We start from the raw sequence: 15034 nt of genomic DNA, 5'->3' as shown, positions 1-15034 counted from the left end.
TGCTGCTATTTTCTTTTCTTCATCTTCAACTCTGCGCAGTGGTTTCTTGGGTTAACCTGTTTCTTCAAGTGCCCTTTCATATGAAACCACAGCATCACCTTAGGAAACGGAAACTGTAACAGGAACAAGACTCCATGCTACGTGAACATCTATCCATGTAATTGAGCTAATATACCTTTAGTTTCAGTCTATGCCTGACATGGTATTCTGAGTTGCAGAAGGAAATATGAAAGATTCACAGGTTCACTTCACTGAAGATGAAGAAGCACTGATAGTTAGGATGTATAACCTGGTTGGTGAGAGGTAAAAGCACCCTTTTCTCATGTGGAAATGCACTATCCCAATCCTCATCCTTTCATATCAGCTTTGTCTGTTGACATCAGATGGTCTTTAATTGCTGGAAGAATTCCTGGAAGAACTGCAGAGGAAATAAAGAAATACTGGATATCTCGATACTCTACCAGTGGTTTTCGGAAGTAGAAGACACATCGCGAGAATAATATTATATTATTCTGCATTCTTAAGTATCACAGTGGTATTAAGTATCTTGATTCTGCATTCTTATGTATCACTGTTACATGGTTGGGCACAGCCCTCATATGTATCGAATTAATAAAACTTCCTTTATACCAGTTTCACCAGTATACTCCTGCTCTGTCCAAGATTTGTTATTTTGCTATGCTGCTCAATTATTTGACAAACAAACTATTGGAAGAATGAAGCACAAATTTCCTATGCAATGAGCTCTACAACGAGCAATGGCAAACAGCATAAAAAATTGCCAGCAACCATCTTCAGGCATATATGAATGTAGAGAAGGGAAATGCAACAAAATGAAGAAAGAAGGGTAAACTTTTGAGAACAACTGCCAAACCAGCCAACGCATCTACTTCGTCATCGTACACAGAAGATTTGGACTTTTGCTGAGAAATCTGGCATTTCTCAATCATATCATAAAGTGTATACAACAAGAATATGTGGCCTAGGAAATTTTACATCACCTATGTAAGACTGATTTTGACACCACAATGCTTCTAACTAGTTGCATGCCAGCAGACAAGGAAAGACCAGAAATCGAGTTTCTTCAAGAAAGTGCCCTTTCTCTAGGACCCTAGCAGACACCTAACAGCAAGGGGGCATACAAATTGATATATTTCACTGCACTATGCTTAAGAGCTACCTTACCGACTGAACAAATTGTAATGAAATTATCAAAAAAGAAAAAAAGAAAGAACTGACTTCAATTAAGTCGTTGACATAAAAACTTCATATTGTGATGAGAAGTTATTCCCCTAATTGCTTTAGGGACAAGTTACCATACTATTTCCAAGAATGCTGCAGTCTGAATTAGACGGAGGTCAACATGAAGTAGAACTATAAGAAGGAAGTCAACTGAAGCCATTAAAGACAGGACCTCTCCAAAAATAAATTGAGTGACATCAGTACAGGAAAGAAACTAGTAACAATGTCAAATTAGTATAATTGCACAAGATACACCTCAATATTCTGCAAAGGTCATATAAAATTGCATTCCAGCATGCACAAACTTGTAAGATTATCCACAATGTTCTACAGATCACTATCAACACTGCTCATTCTTGTTATATGTAGTTTAGGATACAAACTAAAACTTGGAGTAATCAGAGGCTTCTTCCAGTATTGGAAGGAGAATAGCATACATCATACATTGCTTTGCTTGTAAAACTTGGTGTCAAGTACTTGCTTCCCGCACATTGCACAAACTCCTGCATAGATACCACCTCAGAACTCTCTTCCAGTGATGCTCTAATCAAATTATAGTTCATCCAAAAAGAAATGGAAGTGAGTACCTTTACTATAAGCACATGTGTGACAATATTTTCCATCCTGATGTACTTGCTGCTTACAGATAATGCATTTAGTTTGTCCATAGGGCGTCCATCTGGCAAGGAAATACACCTTGTAATTCAAGGGAATGATGAATAATCAAGCTAGCAATTGTTCCAGGAGGCAGAGCACAGATCAAATTACAATAGAAATCTTCTCCGGATAGCAAAACAACTAGAAAAACACAGGTAGACCATGAAAAAAGAGGATTGTCATGACATATTAGTGATCGCACAACTCCCCAAGACACTCAAATAAAAACACACAGGAATTTCACAATGAGCCATTGCTTATTGTGCATCTACCATCAGAAGTTTAAGATATGAAACAACATCTCCATTCTCTTCAGCAAATCAACATACTTCACCAATAACAGTACAGGCCTACTAACCAAAAACAACTATAGCCATAAGGCTCCAGAGAACTCAAGGTTCCGAACTTCTTTGGTAAAATTTTCAACTTCTCAAAAGCAAAAATATAAGACCAATTCCATGTCTCGCAATGAATGGGCATGCTAACATACAAATGAAACCACGTTTAATCAAGAAAAGAGTTAGCAACAAAAAGGGGGGAATAAAGGAAACCTGTGTTTCTTCGATAGGAGTTTGTTCTCGTTGATCTTACGGCCACCACCTTGGGTGGTGTTGTGAGCCCCTTCCTTCCACTTGTCCGGCACTATCACCTTTGAAAGCTTCTTCTCACCTGTGCATACAAATCATGTATGCATATTCATATTAAATTCCCCCAATTTGGCAAAAACCCTAAGGTAATAATTCATAACTATGCACATAAGATAAATTAAAGGAGAAGGAGCAGAATCATCTTACACTTTTCACAGACCATTCTGCACTCGAACTTCTTCCGCTGACGAGAGAAGCAAATTCAGATCCCTGGCCTGGAAGAGAATATTTTCTTCTTATTGCAACCTCTTGCTGATCTCCTACTTAGATGGTGGAGAAAATCGAGTAATTGACTAATATACCCTTCACGAACGACTTGCTGCTGTGGTCGTTACCTTTTCCTTTCTGAATTTTGAAGTTTTTGTTTCTTGTTATTTTTCTTCTTCTTTTCTTTTTATATGAGAGAAAAAATAAATTGAAATTATTTGTTTAATTTTTTTAAGTTTGCCTGCTAGGAAATATTTGTAAAAGATTTACTTTTAAATAATTTATTTATTAGAAAATATTAGAAGTTAAAGTGGAATCAAAAGTGGGTAATGCTTGTAAAAAAAATTGAAAAGCAAATAAAAATTAAATTACATAGTATTTGGAGAAAAAAACCACAGAGAGTGTTTTGTCCCTATGTTAAAAAGATAGTATCTTTTTGCTTATTATTTAACTTTTTATTTGTCACTATTAATTATTTTTTCACAAAAAATCATAAATTTTATTTGGGTTTTAAGAATTTCATATTTATATTTTTAAAAATATTATAAAAATTTATTTAATTTAATAATGCTCCCACTAAATAATATAATTATTGATTCATACACAATAATAAAAATTGCATGATTGTAAAAAATAATTAATTTATTAATTAATCAAGTAATAATATGTTAACGGAATAATATAATTAGATGATACAACACATGAAATATAAAAAAATTTAAAAATATTAAATATGTGAAAGTGTAAATTTAATTATTGTTAAAATATAAATTATTTGAAAACTCTGATATCAATTTTAAATATACAATTTTAGAAATAAATTAAAAATAATAATTGAATTAAGATTATTATAATAAGAGTAAAGTAGTAAAAAATAAAATTGAATTTAGTTACAAAAAAGTAAAAGCTGCTAAAAGCACCCCTCAAGAAGCGTCTAGCTTTTGACTTAAAAGCTGCTTTTGTTTTAATTGTTTTAGAAGCAGAAACTGGTATCCAAACACTTCAAAAGTGCTTTTTTTGGAGCTAAAAGCTGACCTCTAAGTTATCTAGCTAGACCCCTTATATGAGACCATTAGTTGAGACTTGGGCATCGGAGTGTTCCTTGGATGACTCCGACTCCTTTATCTTATGTTTTCAGATTATTTTCGAACCTTAGTACCAGAAAAAGGTTGACCATAAGCCGATCCCATGACCATGATCAGGGCTCAATGGTATTTGAGTTTGAGTAGATTAAACTCCAGTAACATGGCTTGATTGAAATCCGGGATGGTATTGTTGATGTCTCCAAGCACCACTGTAAAATTACAAAAACAAAATATTTTTTCTTGAAAAAAACTAAATATACATAATTTGAATAAATAAATAATGAACGCATCAATACAGATTTCAAAACGATGCAGTCTCTGCAATTTGTACACATTAATTAATGTGCAGCAAATAAATGGATATGTTAAGCTGGCAGTAGTAATTGGTTAGTCCCATGGGCTTAGCCAGCACTCCTCCGGCAACTTAGGGTACCTCTCTGTATCCTTGCAATAATCGTATATAACAAGGTTCCTCTGCACCCAAGCATAGTCCGTCTTCTGATCCTTTGAAAGGTGCCATGCGTCGTACTGATCCCACCAATTATCAGTGGTGGTTGATACACAGGCCGGGTAGGGATCCTCCCATTGGCACCCGTCCACGTTGAAATCTTTGTACGACGACACGAATGGTTCCTTTTTCCAGTCCGTCTTCTCCAGGCCGCCTCTCGTCGCCCAGTCATCCGCGTTCCATATGCTCGAGAATAAGTACATTGGCTTCTCGTTCGGGAAGAAATTGTTGGTGTAGTTGGCGTTCTTGAACACTCTAATGGGAACTCTGTCTACGAAGAACCTGTTATCATCACAAGTGGCAATACGATCATGAGGACATTAGGACAAGGGAGCGGGTTGTAAGGTCAAGGCCTCCAGTCCGTGCCTTCTCCGACAAGATTGTGAGTGCGTATCTGATCAAATATGTCGGTGGAAAGAAACATGAAAACTTACACTATCTGGTGGTTGTTCCAGAGAATGGAATAGGAGTGGAAGTCCTCAGTGGGATCGAACCATAGAATGTGCCTCATCTCTCGGCCGCCGGTTCCATTCTTGTAGACATTGGTCTGTATAAGGTAAGGCTGCCCAGTTCTGTTCCCCAAGAACTCGATGTCTAGCTCATCCCTCTCCGGCCCGGCAGCGTTCTCCGAGCACATCTGCATCAAATCAAAATTCTCGTCATATAGGATTGCTTCTACTCGTGAAAGAGACAAGATTCTCATGAACTGAGACTTACATAATAAGCAGTCACAACTCCCGCTGAATCCCCACCGACAAGTTTAAGTTTCATGCTAAACCACCCGAATCTGTACTTCTGCTTCGTCATAAACCCACAGCCTGCAAACACCGACTCTCACCCAACTCATTAAAAATTCAACGGCAAATCAAATACACGCACAACGAATGATATGTGTATATTACCTGCTTCTTTGTTCAAGGAGAGATACCAGGTCCCCCCATCTTCAGAAGTCTTGAAATTCGTCTCCGGGCAGCTTTTGCTGAAATTATCATCAAAAGAGGCTCTTGATTCTGCTGCCCGGGACAAAGGACTAAGCACAGCTACTACCGCTGCGATGAGGAGAAGGCCGGCGAAGCGATGAGCCCTTCTCTCCATTCCTGAGAGAAGTAACTTTACACCTTCAGAGATCTGTCCTGGAAAAGAATGACTCGCGGCAGAGTATTCTTTTTCTTTTATGCTCGCTGCTCTTCAAATGTCAAATCATACAACTGGAAAAGTAAGAATTGGGATTAAATATACTCCTCGGAACAATTTTAAATTCACTGCTCAATAATTTGAGAGGGGGCATGCGACGAATTGGAAATAGTGATACAGTGTAGACCGACAGAGAAATGTGGAATAAAGATCGACAGCGTAGAAATTCCAGGCTGCCCGAAAAGATGCAGAATAAAAATGGGGGGGTTGGGGGCCAACATGGTTGCATGAAAGAACGTGAGTGCATTTGATTGGTCTTACATTAATCACAAGGTTCTTGGATTTGACAACTGGAATTGGTGGAGACACACACAACACAATAGATCTACATCGGTAGTTTAAATTTCCAATTTCTGGAGTAAATTAAGTTGGTGATAAAAGTATGGTCAGTAGCTTAAATTAAGGGTACTGTAATAATATGTATAATTAGCTTTTGACTTTTCTTGTTTGTACGTTCTGCTCATTAGAATGATGTTGGATTGAGTTGAGGCAAGTGGTTGTGCTAGAAAAGCAGTGAAACTGTGGTTGGAAGAAGTGCTGACGGGTGAGGGGAATGATCAATCAAACATGCCGGCTGCTAGTCACATTAACCCAAGATATTTAACAAGATACGCATGTAGTTAGTACTTGGGATAATTTCTATGTTGTCGTTGTTGCTATTTATTAGATTTTTTGTGAAAAATAATGTAGAAGTGTCCTTCCTATGTGTTTACAGGTACGTGGCGCTGTTGTTCTGCCCAATCCGCTTGTACTGGGGAATATGGTCAGATCAGGGGAAGAGAGATTTGCTAGATTTTTCGTCTTGGCCTTGGAAGTTAAATGTAAATACAATTGGTGCAACTTGCTCAATTAGTTTGACATAATTAACATTGATTAAAATTTTAATGGATGATTAGTTTATGAGCATATAAATCTGAAATGCTCGAGTGAACTCACATGGCATACAGAAGACCACCACGTGCTGAAGCTGTCGGTGCAAAGCTGAGAAATAATTGATGCATCATAATTTCTGTCAATATCTAAAAGGGAGACTCTACCGGACAGCTCCGACAGTTTGGCCGAGTGGTCTAAGGCGCCAGATTTAGGCTCTGGTCCGAAAGGGCGTGGGTTCAAATCCCACAGCTGTCATCAGCTTCGTTTAGTTTTTCTATACTTCACGTGATCTGTTTATTCCAGTTTCAACTTTTACCTACACTGTAACCGGTCTCTATAAATTCACTTCTCTTTCATGTGAAATATGTATGAAAAACTAACTGCTTTTTTGAGGTTGTGATGTTAGCGCTAACATGTTTCGGGAAAATTAAATAAAGAACATGTTTGCTGATTGAATAATATTTTTTTCCGACTAAACTATCTTTATAACGTACGAAAATATACTTCCTCACATGTATTAACATGTTGAGACATATGAGGATAATTTGGTCATAGAAATATTTATTTGACCAGCAATAAATCAGTAATAAGTCAATTGATGGAAGGAGCTCGAGCTCGACTCATTTACACCCCTAAATTATAGTGTGATAGCGTGTCTGGCTAAACTTATAAGCTACTCAAAATATATTATAAGATGTTTGTGAGTTTATAAACTCGAAAAAAGTGTTTGGCTAATTCTTTTTAAAAAGAATTTATAAAATCGCAAAATAAGATGTTTTGAATCTTATAACTCTTTAAGAAAAAGTCAACTTTCCTAATTTTTTTTATAAAATCTTATAAACTATATAAAATTAATATATCAAAAAGACTAGAATATACCCATTCATAGCTTAACACACTCTCTGACACACACTCCCGTCACTCTCTCTCTCTCTCTCACACACAGACTCTAGAATTTAAATTTTTCTTTGCTATTTAATTTTCTAATATTCAAAAAAGAAAAAAATATTTTATTATTTAATAATAAATTATTATAGTTAAATAAAAATAAGATTAATATTGATATTATATTTACAAAAAGTATAAAATTCAAGATATTATAAATTATACGATTAGAAATAATCATTGCATTAACAAATATCAATTATATATTTATATTAATATTCGACTAACATGAATGTACATATATATTATTTTATTCAAAAATTTATGTAATAATTCGTCAATCTTTTTGTTATTGTAAAAAGTTTATCTATTAAATTTTTATTAAAAATTAAACTAATGTCTACTATTTATAAAAATGTTTTAGAAATGTTTAAAACAAAATATGTCAATAAATAAAACTATATTTGATTCTAATGGTATACATGTCCATTTTTGTCACTTTACCAGTTAAAGACTTTATTATGCCAAACACTCTAACATCTAATAAGATGTTTTCACATCTTATAAGTTTTAACATTTTATTTTATCCAAACATTTTAGTACTTATTTTTAAAATAAGATCTAACATCTTATAAGCTCTTAAAACATCTTATAAGATGTAGGAGATGTTTTGAAAAAGTTGAGCCAAACACCCTCTAAGTCTTGAGGTGGGATTACCAATAATATCTGCATTTTATGTCAATTTCAATTAATATTTTGCCATCTTTTTGCTACTAAAATGCTCCTAATCAAATGTTATGCTGTAGTATTAGTTTATTAAGAAAGAATGGGGTGAAAAATGAAGAAATGAGTAAAAAATAAAACGTGGATAGATTAGAAGAAAAAGTTAGGCGTGGTAGAAATGTGGCTGGAAAAAGAAGGCTCAAGACTCGAATTTTGGCAAGAATTGAAGTTGATTAGGATACCTTTCCGATTAAAAAAAAATATTTTTGTTGGAGGAATGTCTTTAAGACTACAATATTAATTCCTTTAGTGTTTTTTATTAGGAAACTACCTTTTCAGTATTAGTAAAAATTGGGTAACTACTAGATATATATATGTGATGTAATTCACTATTGAGACACTTTTTGACTCTTGAAATTTTGGGATCTTGGATTTTCAACTTTCTCTTCATAATATATTCTGCATTTTTATGATATTTCTCACTTCCCTATACATGCATTCTATCATGAGCATGTATAGCTAAATTCTCTCATTCCGATTAAAGACTTGGTGAATGTTTAATTTCGATGTATTGTGAGATCTAATTTATGCTTTCAACTCTTCTTCATATTGATAGTTATTCTCTATGCTTTTATTACAAATAGTCTGATTTATGAATGATATGATCCATTGTTCTTAATCAAGAATATTTGTCTAACCAATTGAATTTGCAAATTCGTAATATTTGTTTAATTCAATGATCAGTGGTAACACAACATAATTGATTATGAACATGTTTTCGATTATGTTGTACAATCTAACTTAAATAAAAAATCATCGTAGGAATTTATTTGTTATAATTGAGCATTTCTAGTTCTTAATGTTGTAGTTAAATTAAATTTTGAGAATGATTCCAATGTTGTTGATCGATTAGGGATTTAGTTGACGGATATTCCTTGACTATCAAAAAATAAAGAAAATGTGAGATTGTTAAGTGGTACCAATAATCATATCCAATTTACCTATCATGAATGATTGTCATTGTTGCATCTATGATCGACTGTAGAATAAGCATGATCACGTCTTTAACTGAATTATCTCTCTCATATTTACATCCTCTTTGAAAAACTCTTTCGTCTCTTAATTTTAGATTTAGATTTTTTAATCAAAACCCTCCCTTGAACTTCCACCTCTACTTTTTAAAGGGAATTAATTTGCAATATCTGTGAATTTAATCCTACTCATCACTATCACATATTTTTAATAAAAAAATATTTTTGACGGATCCAACACCAAGGCCAGTTTCTCTCTCAAAATAAACCGGTCCTTGGAATACATAACTTTTGATGTTGTTCAAATGAGAAATTTAATGTAATGAGTGTCTTGTATTGAAAAATCAGATTTTTTATTACCAGATTTTGAATTCAGATATCTGTACTGAGTTTCTTGCCATGAAATTAGGACATGTAAGCAAATCCTAGATATTAAAATTGATAAAATCCAACAAACAATCCTATCACCGTACGCAAAATTTGCTCCTTTTTAGATATCAAAATCTCAAAAGCAGAAGAAGAAGCATTCTGAATCGTTCAAATTCTATCTTCCTCAAGCACTTTAGTCCCCCCTCCCACTTCCAAGATCTTTTTTTCCTTAGATATTTTCAAGACTTGCTGTCCACTGTCCTCTCACACTTCCTTATATACACTGCTCATCCACCGTCTTTCCTCCATCAACTCTCAGCGCTCTTCGTTTCTCATCTCTTTAACCCTTTCCAGGCAGCTTTCAACAAGATTTCTTCAATGGCAGCCATGGCCGCAACCCTCACCTCTTCCCTCTCCAAGGCCCAATTCTTTGACAACAAGTCCTCTTTCCATGGCTCCCCCTTGTCTACACGCGCCGTCCAGCCCATCAAATCTGCTCCACAAAGCCTCGCCATCACCATGTCCGCCGCCGCTCCTTACAATCTGGACAACTTCAAATTCCAACCCATTAAAGAATCCATAGTCTCCCGCGAAATGACCAGGCGTTACATGACGGACATGATCACCTACGCCGACACCGATGTTGTCGTCGTTGGCGCCGGTTCCGCTGGTCTTTCCTGCGCCTATGAGCTCTCCAAGAATCCCAACATCAACATCGCCATCATTGAACAATCCGTCAGCCCCGGTGGCGGCGCCTGGCTCGGGGGCCAGCTCTTCTCCGCCATGGTCGTCCGCAAACCTGCTCACAAGTTCCTGGACGAGCTCGAAGTCGAGTACGACGAGCAAGACAACTACGTCGTCATCAAGCACGCTGCCCTCTTCACCTCCACCATCATGAGCAAACTCCTGGCCCGGCCTAATGTGAAGCTGTTCAACGCGGTAGCAGCTGAGGATTTGATCGTGAAGGGCGGAAGAGTCGCCGGCGTGGTGACAAACTGGGCGTTGGTTTCGATGAACCACGACACACAGTCTTGTATGGACCCAAATGTGATGGAGGCGAAAGTGGTGGTGAGCTCATGCGGCCACGACGGACCTTTCGGTGCTACCGGGGTGAAGCGGCTGAAGAGCATCGGCATGATCGACAGCGTGCCCGGAATGAAGGCTCTTGACATGAACACCGCCGAGGACGCCATTGTTAGGCTGACCAGGGAGATTGTGCCTGGAATGATCGTCACCGGCATGGAAGTCGCTGAAATCGATGGAGCACCTAGAATGGTAATCCATTGTTTATTTTGTCCAAAATTACAACTTATCAAACAGAAATACTCGAAATTCTTCAACTAATTGGGGAGTTGAATCCATATTTACAGGGCCCGACATTTGGGGCGATGATGATATCAGGGCAGAAAGCAGCGCACTTGGCATTGAGGGCATTGGGGCAGCCAAATGCTTTGGAAGGCTCTTACAGGGAAGTGAAAACAGGCGTGGAGGAATTCATGCTGGCCTCTGCGGAGTCTGATGAGACTGTAGATGCATAAATCGAGGGAGTGAGTCAAAAGTGAAGTGAACAATGTTCAGAGAATTCACTGAAATAAATAAGAAGACGGTGCAGTTCAATTCAATATTAGGGACTTGTAGAAGTGTGTATGATTTGTTGAGATGGTGGGCATTGCTTTTTCCTGAAAATGTCATCTTCTTTCCTGTTCATGAACCAGATTTTTCCTCACAGTGGAAAAAAAATCTCCACCCTTTATTCCGTTGCAGCATCTTTGTCTGTTTAAGGGTTGATTGTTCTCTTTCAAATATTTATGAGGAAAAGACAGGGGACGTACCACAATATCTACATACAAAAAAACGGTAACCAAAATTCTAATAAATTGCATTTCTCCGGTAAGTTGATCCAGAAAAAAGACTTTAATGGCGACACACTAAAATTGCAGCTGCCACACAGGCACATCAAAAAGAGAATTGAATTTGTGCATAACTAGTGTGTATATTAAATGCAATAGAAAATTCAATAGAGTTTGGAATAAAAATCCAACCCGCATCAAAAATAAAAATAGATTCTAATTTAAGTTGGGTTTTGTTACATAGTAATGCAATATATTTGCTGTGTAATTGATGTACAATTTAAAAAAAGTAATGAATTATGTAATAAGTCTATCACATTAATTTTATAATTAATTTAATTTGATCAAACCTGATTCGAAATAAAATATTTGCCAAAACTAAATTAAGGCTATCGAGGTTAAAATGTTCATTTTATAAAACTTTTTGGAGGCCTTCTTCGGCCTTAATGGTTTGGTCATTAAGGCCTTGGCTTGGAAAACGTAAAAAGGGGTGGTTAGATTCGGGAGCCAGCCCACCGATAGTTAATTCACTAACCCGAGCTCTATAATATGGGCCGATATAGTGGCCCAAATTCATGATCACTGCACATATTGTCATCTCCTTAGAAAGTTGGAAACCCTTTTGCTCTTAAGAATCTCGGTATCCATGTCTGTTTCTCCGGCATCCAGTCCTCTTGTCAGGGAAGATTACCCTTCCATATTAATGACGTTACTGGTTCAGTGTTTAGCAAACTTGCGTTGTGTTGCTTCAGTTCAAATTGGAGAATGCTGGAGGAGATGAAAAAGGAGAAAATTAGCCAAGGTCGGCCTTCCCCTTTTTTTGCGCTGCTACTCCGGGTATTCTATTCTGCAATCACCGAAAATGCTCAGGACCCAACAGAGCGAAGATCTGACTTCAAGAAGGAACCCGGTTCCCCACTGGAGGATTCGAAATAAACAAACCCGATTAGTTTCGCAAGTATCCACCATACTCTTGCAAAGGCACTCCAAATTCTGGGCTCCGCTTCTCAAGCCGCTCAAGCTTTTCTCCGATTTTAATCCGTTCCTGTTTCACCAAATCCTGAGCAAAATCCGAACCCACCCTAAAATCTGCCTTAATTTCTTCAACTGGACCCAGAAAAATCTTGATTTCAAGCCAGACCTCAAGGCCAAGTGTGAGTTGACCAGGATACTACTCGGGTCCCAACTGTCTGAACTTGGGACGCCTATCTTGAGTTCAATTGTTCAGGATTGCCCACCTTCCAAGATTGTTCCTTTATTGGTTCAGTCTCACAAAAGTGCTGAGTTTCAGAATACTTCTCCTGTTTTGAACTCTGTTATTCAATGCTATTGCGGTAAACAGATGTATTTTCAGAGCTTGGAGGTTTACCAGATTGCCAAACAGTATGGGGTCGTATTGAGCGTAGATACTTGCAACATATTGCTGAATTTGTTAGGCGTTAAGAATGAGTTGAGATTAGCTTGGTGTTTTTATGCTTCCACTATTAGAAATGGGATTTCAGCAAATCAGTCTACCTGGCCCGTGATTGCCAGGATCTTATACAAAGACGGAAAGTTTGAGCGAGTCTCCAGGATCTTAGATATGGGAATATATAATCCTGAGATGTTTGATTTGATGATTGATGGTTACAGCAAAAGAGGGGATTTTGAAGCTGCATTTGGTTATCTAAATGAAATGTGCAGTAAAAGTATTGAGCCGAGGTTTAGTACTTATAGCTCATTGCTAGATGGAGCTTGCAGATATCAAGATCGGGAAGTGATTGAAAATGTAATGTCTTCTATGGTAGAGAAGGGACATATCCCGGAACCTCTTCTTGTTTCTGATTATGATTTGATTATCCAGAAGCTTTGTGATGTGGTAAAGACTTTTGCCATGGATTTATTTTCCAAGAGAGCTTTTGATGAGAAGATTGAACTAGAGCACGCTACCTATAGGTCCATGCTTAGGGCATTATTATCTGTGGAAGGCAGAGTGGAGGATGCAATTGAATTGTATAATATCCTGTGGGAAAAGAACATATCTATAAACCAGAGTTGTTACTATGAGTTTGTAACTGTTCTTTGTAAACAGAACCCATCACTTGAAGTTAGCAACTTGTTAGTTGATATAATAAGAGGAGGGTTCGTTCCTGAGTCCACAGAACTTTCGAAATATATTAGTAAACAGTGTGCAGAAGGTCGATGGAGAGAAGCAGAAGAACTCTTGAATGCAATCCTGGATCAAGGATGTTTGCTCGATTCTCTCATTTGTGGATCTTTTGTGAAACGTTACTTCTCTAGTGGACAAATTGATAAAGCAATTGAGTTGCATAATAAGTTAGAGGGGTTGAAGGGTACACTGGACGTGGCAACATATAATGTACTTCTTGCGGCATTGTTCAAAGAGAGGAGAACTGAAGAAGCAATTAAGATGTTTGATTACATGAGGACGTGCGAAGCATTGAACAGCGAAAGTTTTACAGTCATGATAAGGGGTCTCTGTCATGAAAAGGAACTGAGAAAAGCCATGAAAATACACGATGAGATGTTGCAATTGGGGCTTAAACCTGATCGAAGAACATACAAGAGGTTAATATCTGGTTTCAGGTGAATTAGGTCGTCTTATCTGCCCCTTGTTGCTGCTAGCTGCAGATTCTTTACTACCTTGATTAGGACATATTGATGCACATGAAAGATTCAGAACCGGTTTGAGGTTGGGACTTAATCCATTCGTCCCTTGATTCATGTATCTCGCTCTTTTACAATATGATGTACATAAATTATATACTCCTCAAGTTTCCCAAATGGCTGCACTTGGAAGTCTAATTATTGAATACAATACATGCTAAGTGAGGATGCGAATCCCGAATAAAATTAGACTAGCTTCTAATTCCAGTTTTTAACAGTTCATAATTTTTTCACATTCATATTGTTGTGACCAATAAATTTAGGGTAAATTACAGGCATTTCTATGAGATTTGATATAATTTTTAACATATTCTCGTTATTTAAAAAATCATTAATACGACTGAATTTAAAACAAACGAACCTATTCACAAAAGACAATATAAATAATACAGTGGAAATCTTGCAGGCTTCCGGACCTTTGGTAATTATACAAAAGACAAAATATAATTAATAGGTGAAAATTTATGTATTCACAAGCCCATTAACAGAGGGCTAAGAAAGTTGTCTGATCTATACTTAGGAGGTTCCGAATTCATTTATGCGGTTGAAATTTTACTAGAAGTCGCGGTTTGATGCATGAGCCTCGATTTGTTGAAACTCCTACTGACCAGGACAACCCCCACTCTCCTTCCCCATAATAATACCTGTAGATGTAGTCATTGATTGGAAAAACCATAATTCACACCATACTAACAGTCTACCATCACCACCACCACCACCAATGGCTATCAGGCCAAACCCAACCTCCGTCTTCCTTCCGGTATTGTGTTTCCTCTTCCTCCTCTCACCCCTCTCCTCAGACTCCATCGTCTCCGAACTCTCCGCCCTCCAATCGCAATCGCCCACCGGCGTCATCCACCTCACCAATGACCTCCTCCTCCGTATTCTCTCCGTCCCCACCCCTCGCCCCTTCCACTTCCTCATCTTTTTTGACGCCCACCAGCTCCATTCCAAACCCGAGCTCTCTCTCCCCACTCTGAAATCCGAATTTTCCGTCGTCTCCTCCTCTTTTCTGTCCAATAACCCTGACAAAAAATCCCTCCTCTTCTTTTTCGACATCGAATTCCAGGAATCCCAGGACTCCTTCTCCCGTTTT

The 15034-nt window shown here is 37.4% G+C and overlaps 5 protein-coding genes and 1 non-coding gene across 10 annotated transcripts in view; 4 read left to right on the top strand and 2 right to left on the bottom strand.

Moving 5' to 3' along the window:
- The window catches only part of LOC110012997 (MYB-like transcription factor ETC1), a 1343-nt gene extending 699 nt beyond the window's left edge, over nucleotides 1-644 (top strand). Inside the window, exons 2-3 of the mRNA XM_020698187.1 lie at nucleotides 219-303; nucleotides 384-644. Of these exons, the coding sequence (XP_020553846.1) occupies nucleotides 219-303; nucleotides 384-480 (182 nt within the window). The 3' untranslated portion in view covers nucleotides 481-644. The remainder of the gene's footprint in view (nucleotides 1-218; nucleotides 304-383) is intronic.
- LOC105175377 (cysteine-rich PDZ-binding protein) lies at nucleotides 8-2850 on the bottom strand. 5 transcript variants are annotated; one of them, XM_020698185.1, is made up of 6 exons: nucleotides 2694-2850; nucleotides 2451-2568; nucleotides 1830-1921; nucleotides 1687-1745; nucleotides 290-370; nucleotides 8-73 (listed from the first exon to the last, which is right to left on the bottom strand). In XM_020698185.1, exons 1-5 carry the CDS (start codon nucleotides 2707-2709, stop codon nucleotides 356-358), a joined length of 300 nt encoding a protein of 99 aa, XP_020553844.1. In that variant the 5' UTR covers nucleotides 2710-2850; the 3' UTR covers nucleotides 8-73; nucleotides 290-355. The 5 variants fall into 5 exon arrangements, with proteins under 5 accessions (XP_020553844.1, XP_011096109.1, XP_020553843.1 ...); XM_011097807.2 differs by having other exon boundaries at nucleotides 56-73; nucleotides 290-418; XM_020698184.1 differs by lacking the exon at nucleotides 8-73 and having other exon boundaries at nucleotides 238-370.
- On the bottom strand, nucleotides 4056-5602 carry LOC105175376 (probable xyloglucan endotransglucosylase/hydrolase protein 8). The gene is made up of 4 exons (XM_011097805.2): nucleotides 5249-5602; nucleotides 5064-5164; nucleotides 4781-4983; nucleotides 4056-4628 (listed from the first exon to the last, which is right to left on the bottom strand). Exons 1-4 carry the CDS (start codon nucleotides 5439-5441, stop codon nucleotides 4226-4228), a joined length of 900 nt encoding a protein of 299 aa, XP_011096107.1. The 5' UTR covers nucleotides 5442-5602; the 3' UTR covers nucleotides 4056-4225.
- TRNAL-UAG lies at nucleotides 6589-6668 on the top strand. The gene has a single exon. It is a non-coding gene; the product is annotated as a tRNA-Leu (tRNA).
- Nucleotides 9633-11187, top strand: LOC105175375 (thiamine thiazole synthase 2, chloroplastic-like). Its single transcript, XM_011097804.2, has 2 exons — nucleotides 9633-10696; nucleotides 10792-11187. Exons 1-2 carry the CDS (start codon nucleotides 9800-9802, stop codon nucleotides 10957-10959), a joined length of 1065 nt encoding a protein of 354 aa, XP_011096106.1. The 5' UTR covers nucleotides 9633-9799; the 3' UTR covers nucleotides 10960-11187.
- On the top strand, nucleotides 12134-13861 carry LOC105175424 (pentatricopeptide repeat-containing protein At4g21170). The gene has a single exon (XM_011097857.1). The coding sequence runs from the start codon at nucleotides 12134-12136 to the stop codon at nucleotides 13859-13861; it is 1728 nt and encodes a 575-aa protein (XP_011096159.1).

The sequence above is a fragment of the Sesamum indicum genome, linkage group LG12 (genome assembly GCF_000512975.1).
Source record: "Sesamum indicum cultivar Zhongzhi No. 13 linkage group LG12, S_indicum_v1.0, whole genome shotgun sequence".
NCBI lineage: Eukaryota > Viridiplantae > Streptophyta > Magnoliopsida > Lamiales > Pedaliaceae > Sesamum > Sesamum indicum.
This window is presented reverse-complemented; position numbering and strand designations above follow the sequence as displayed.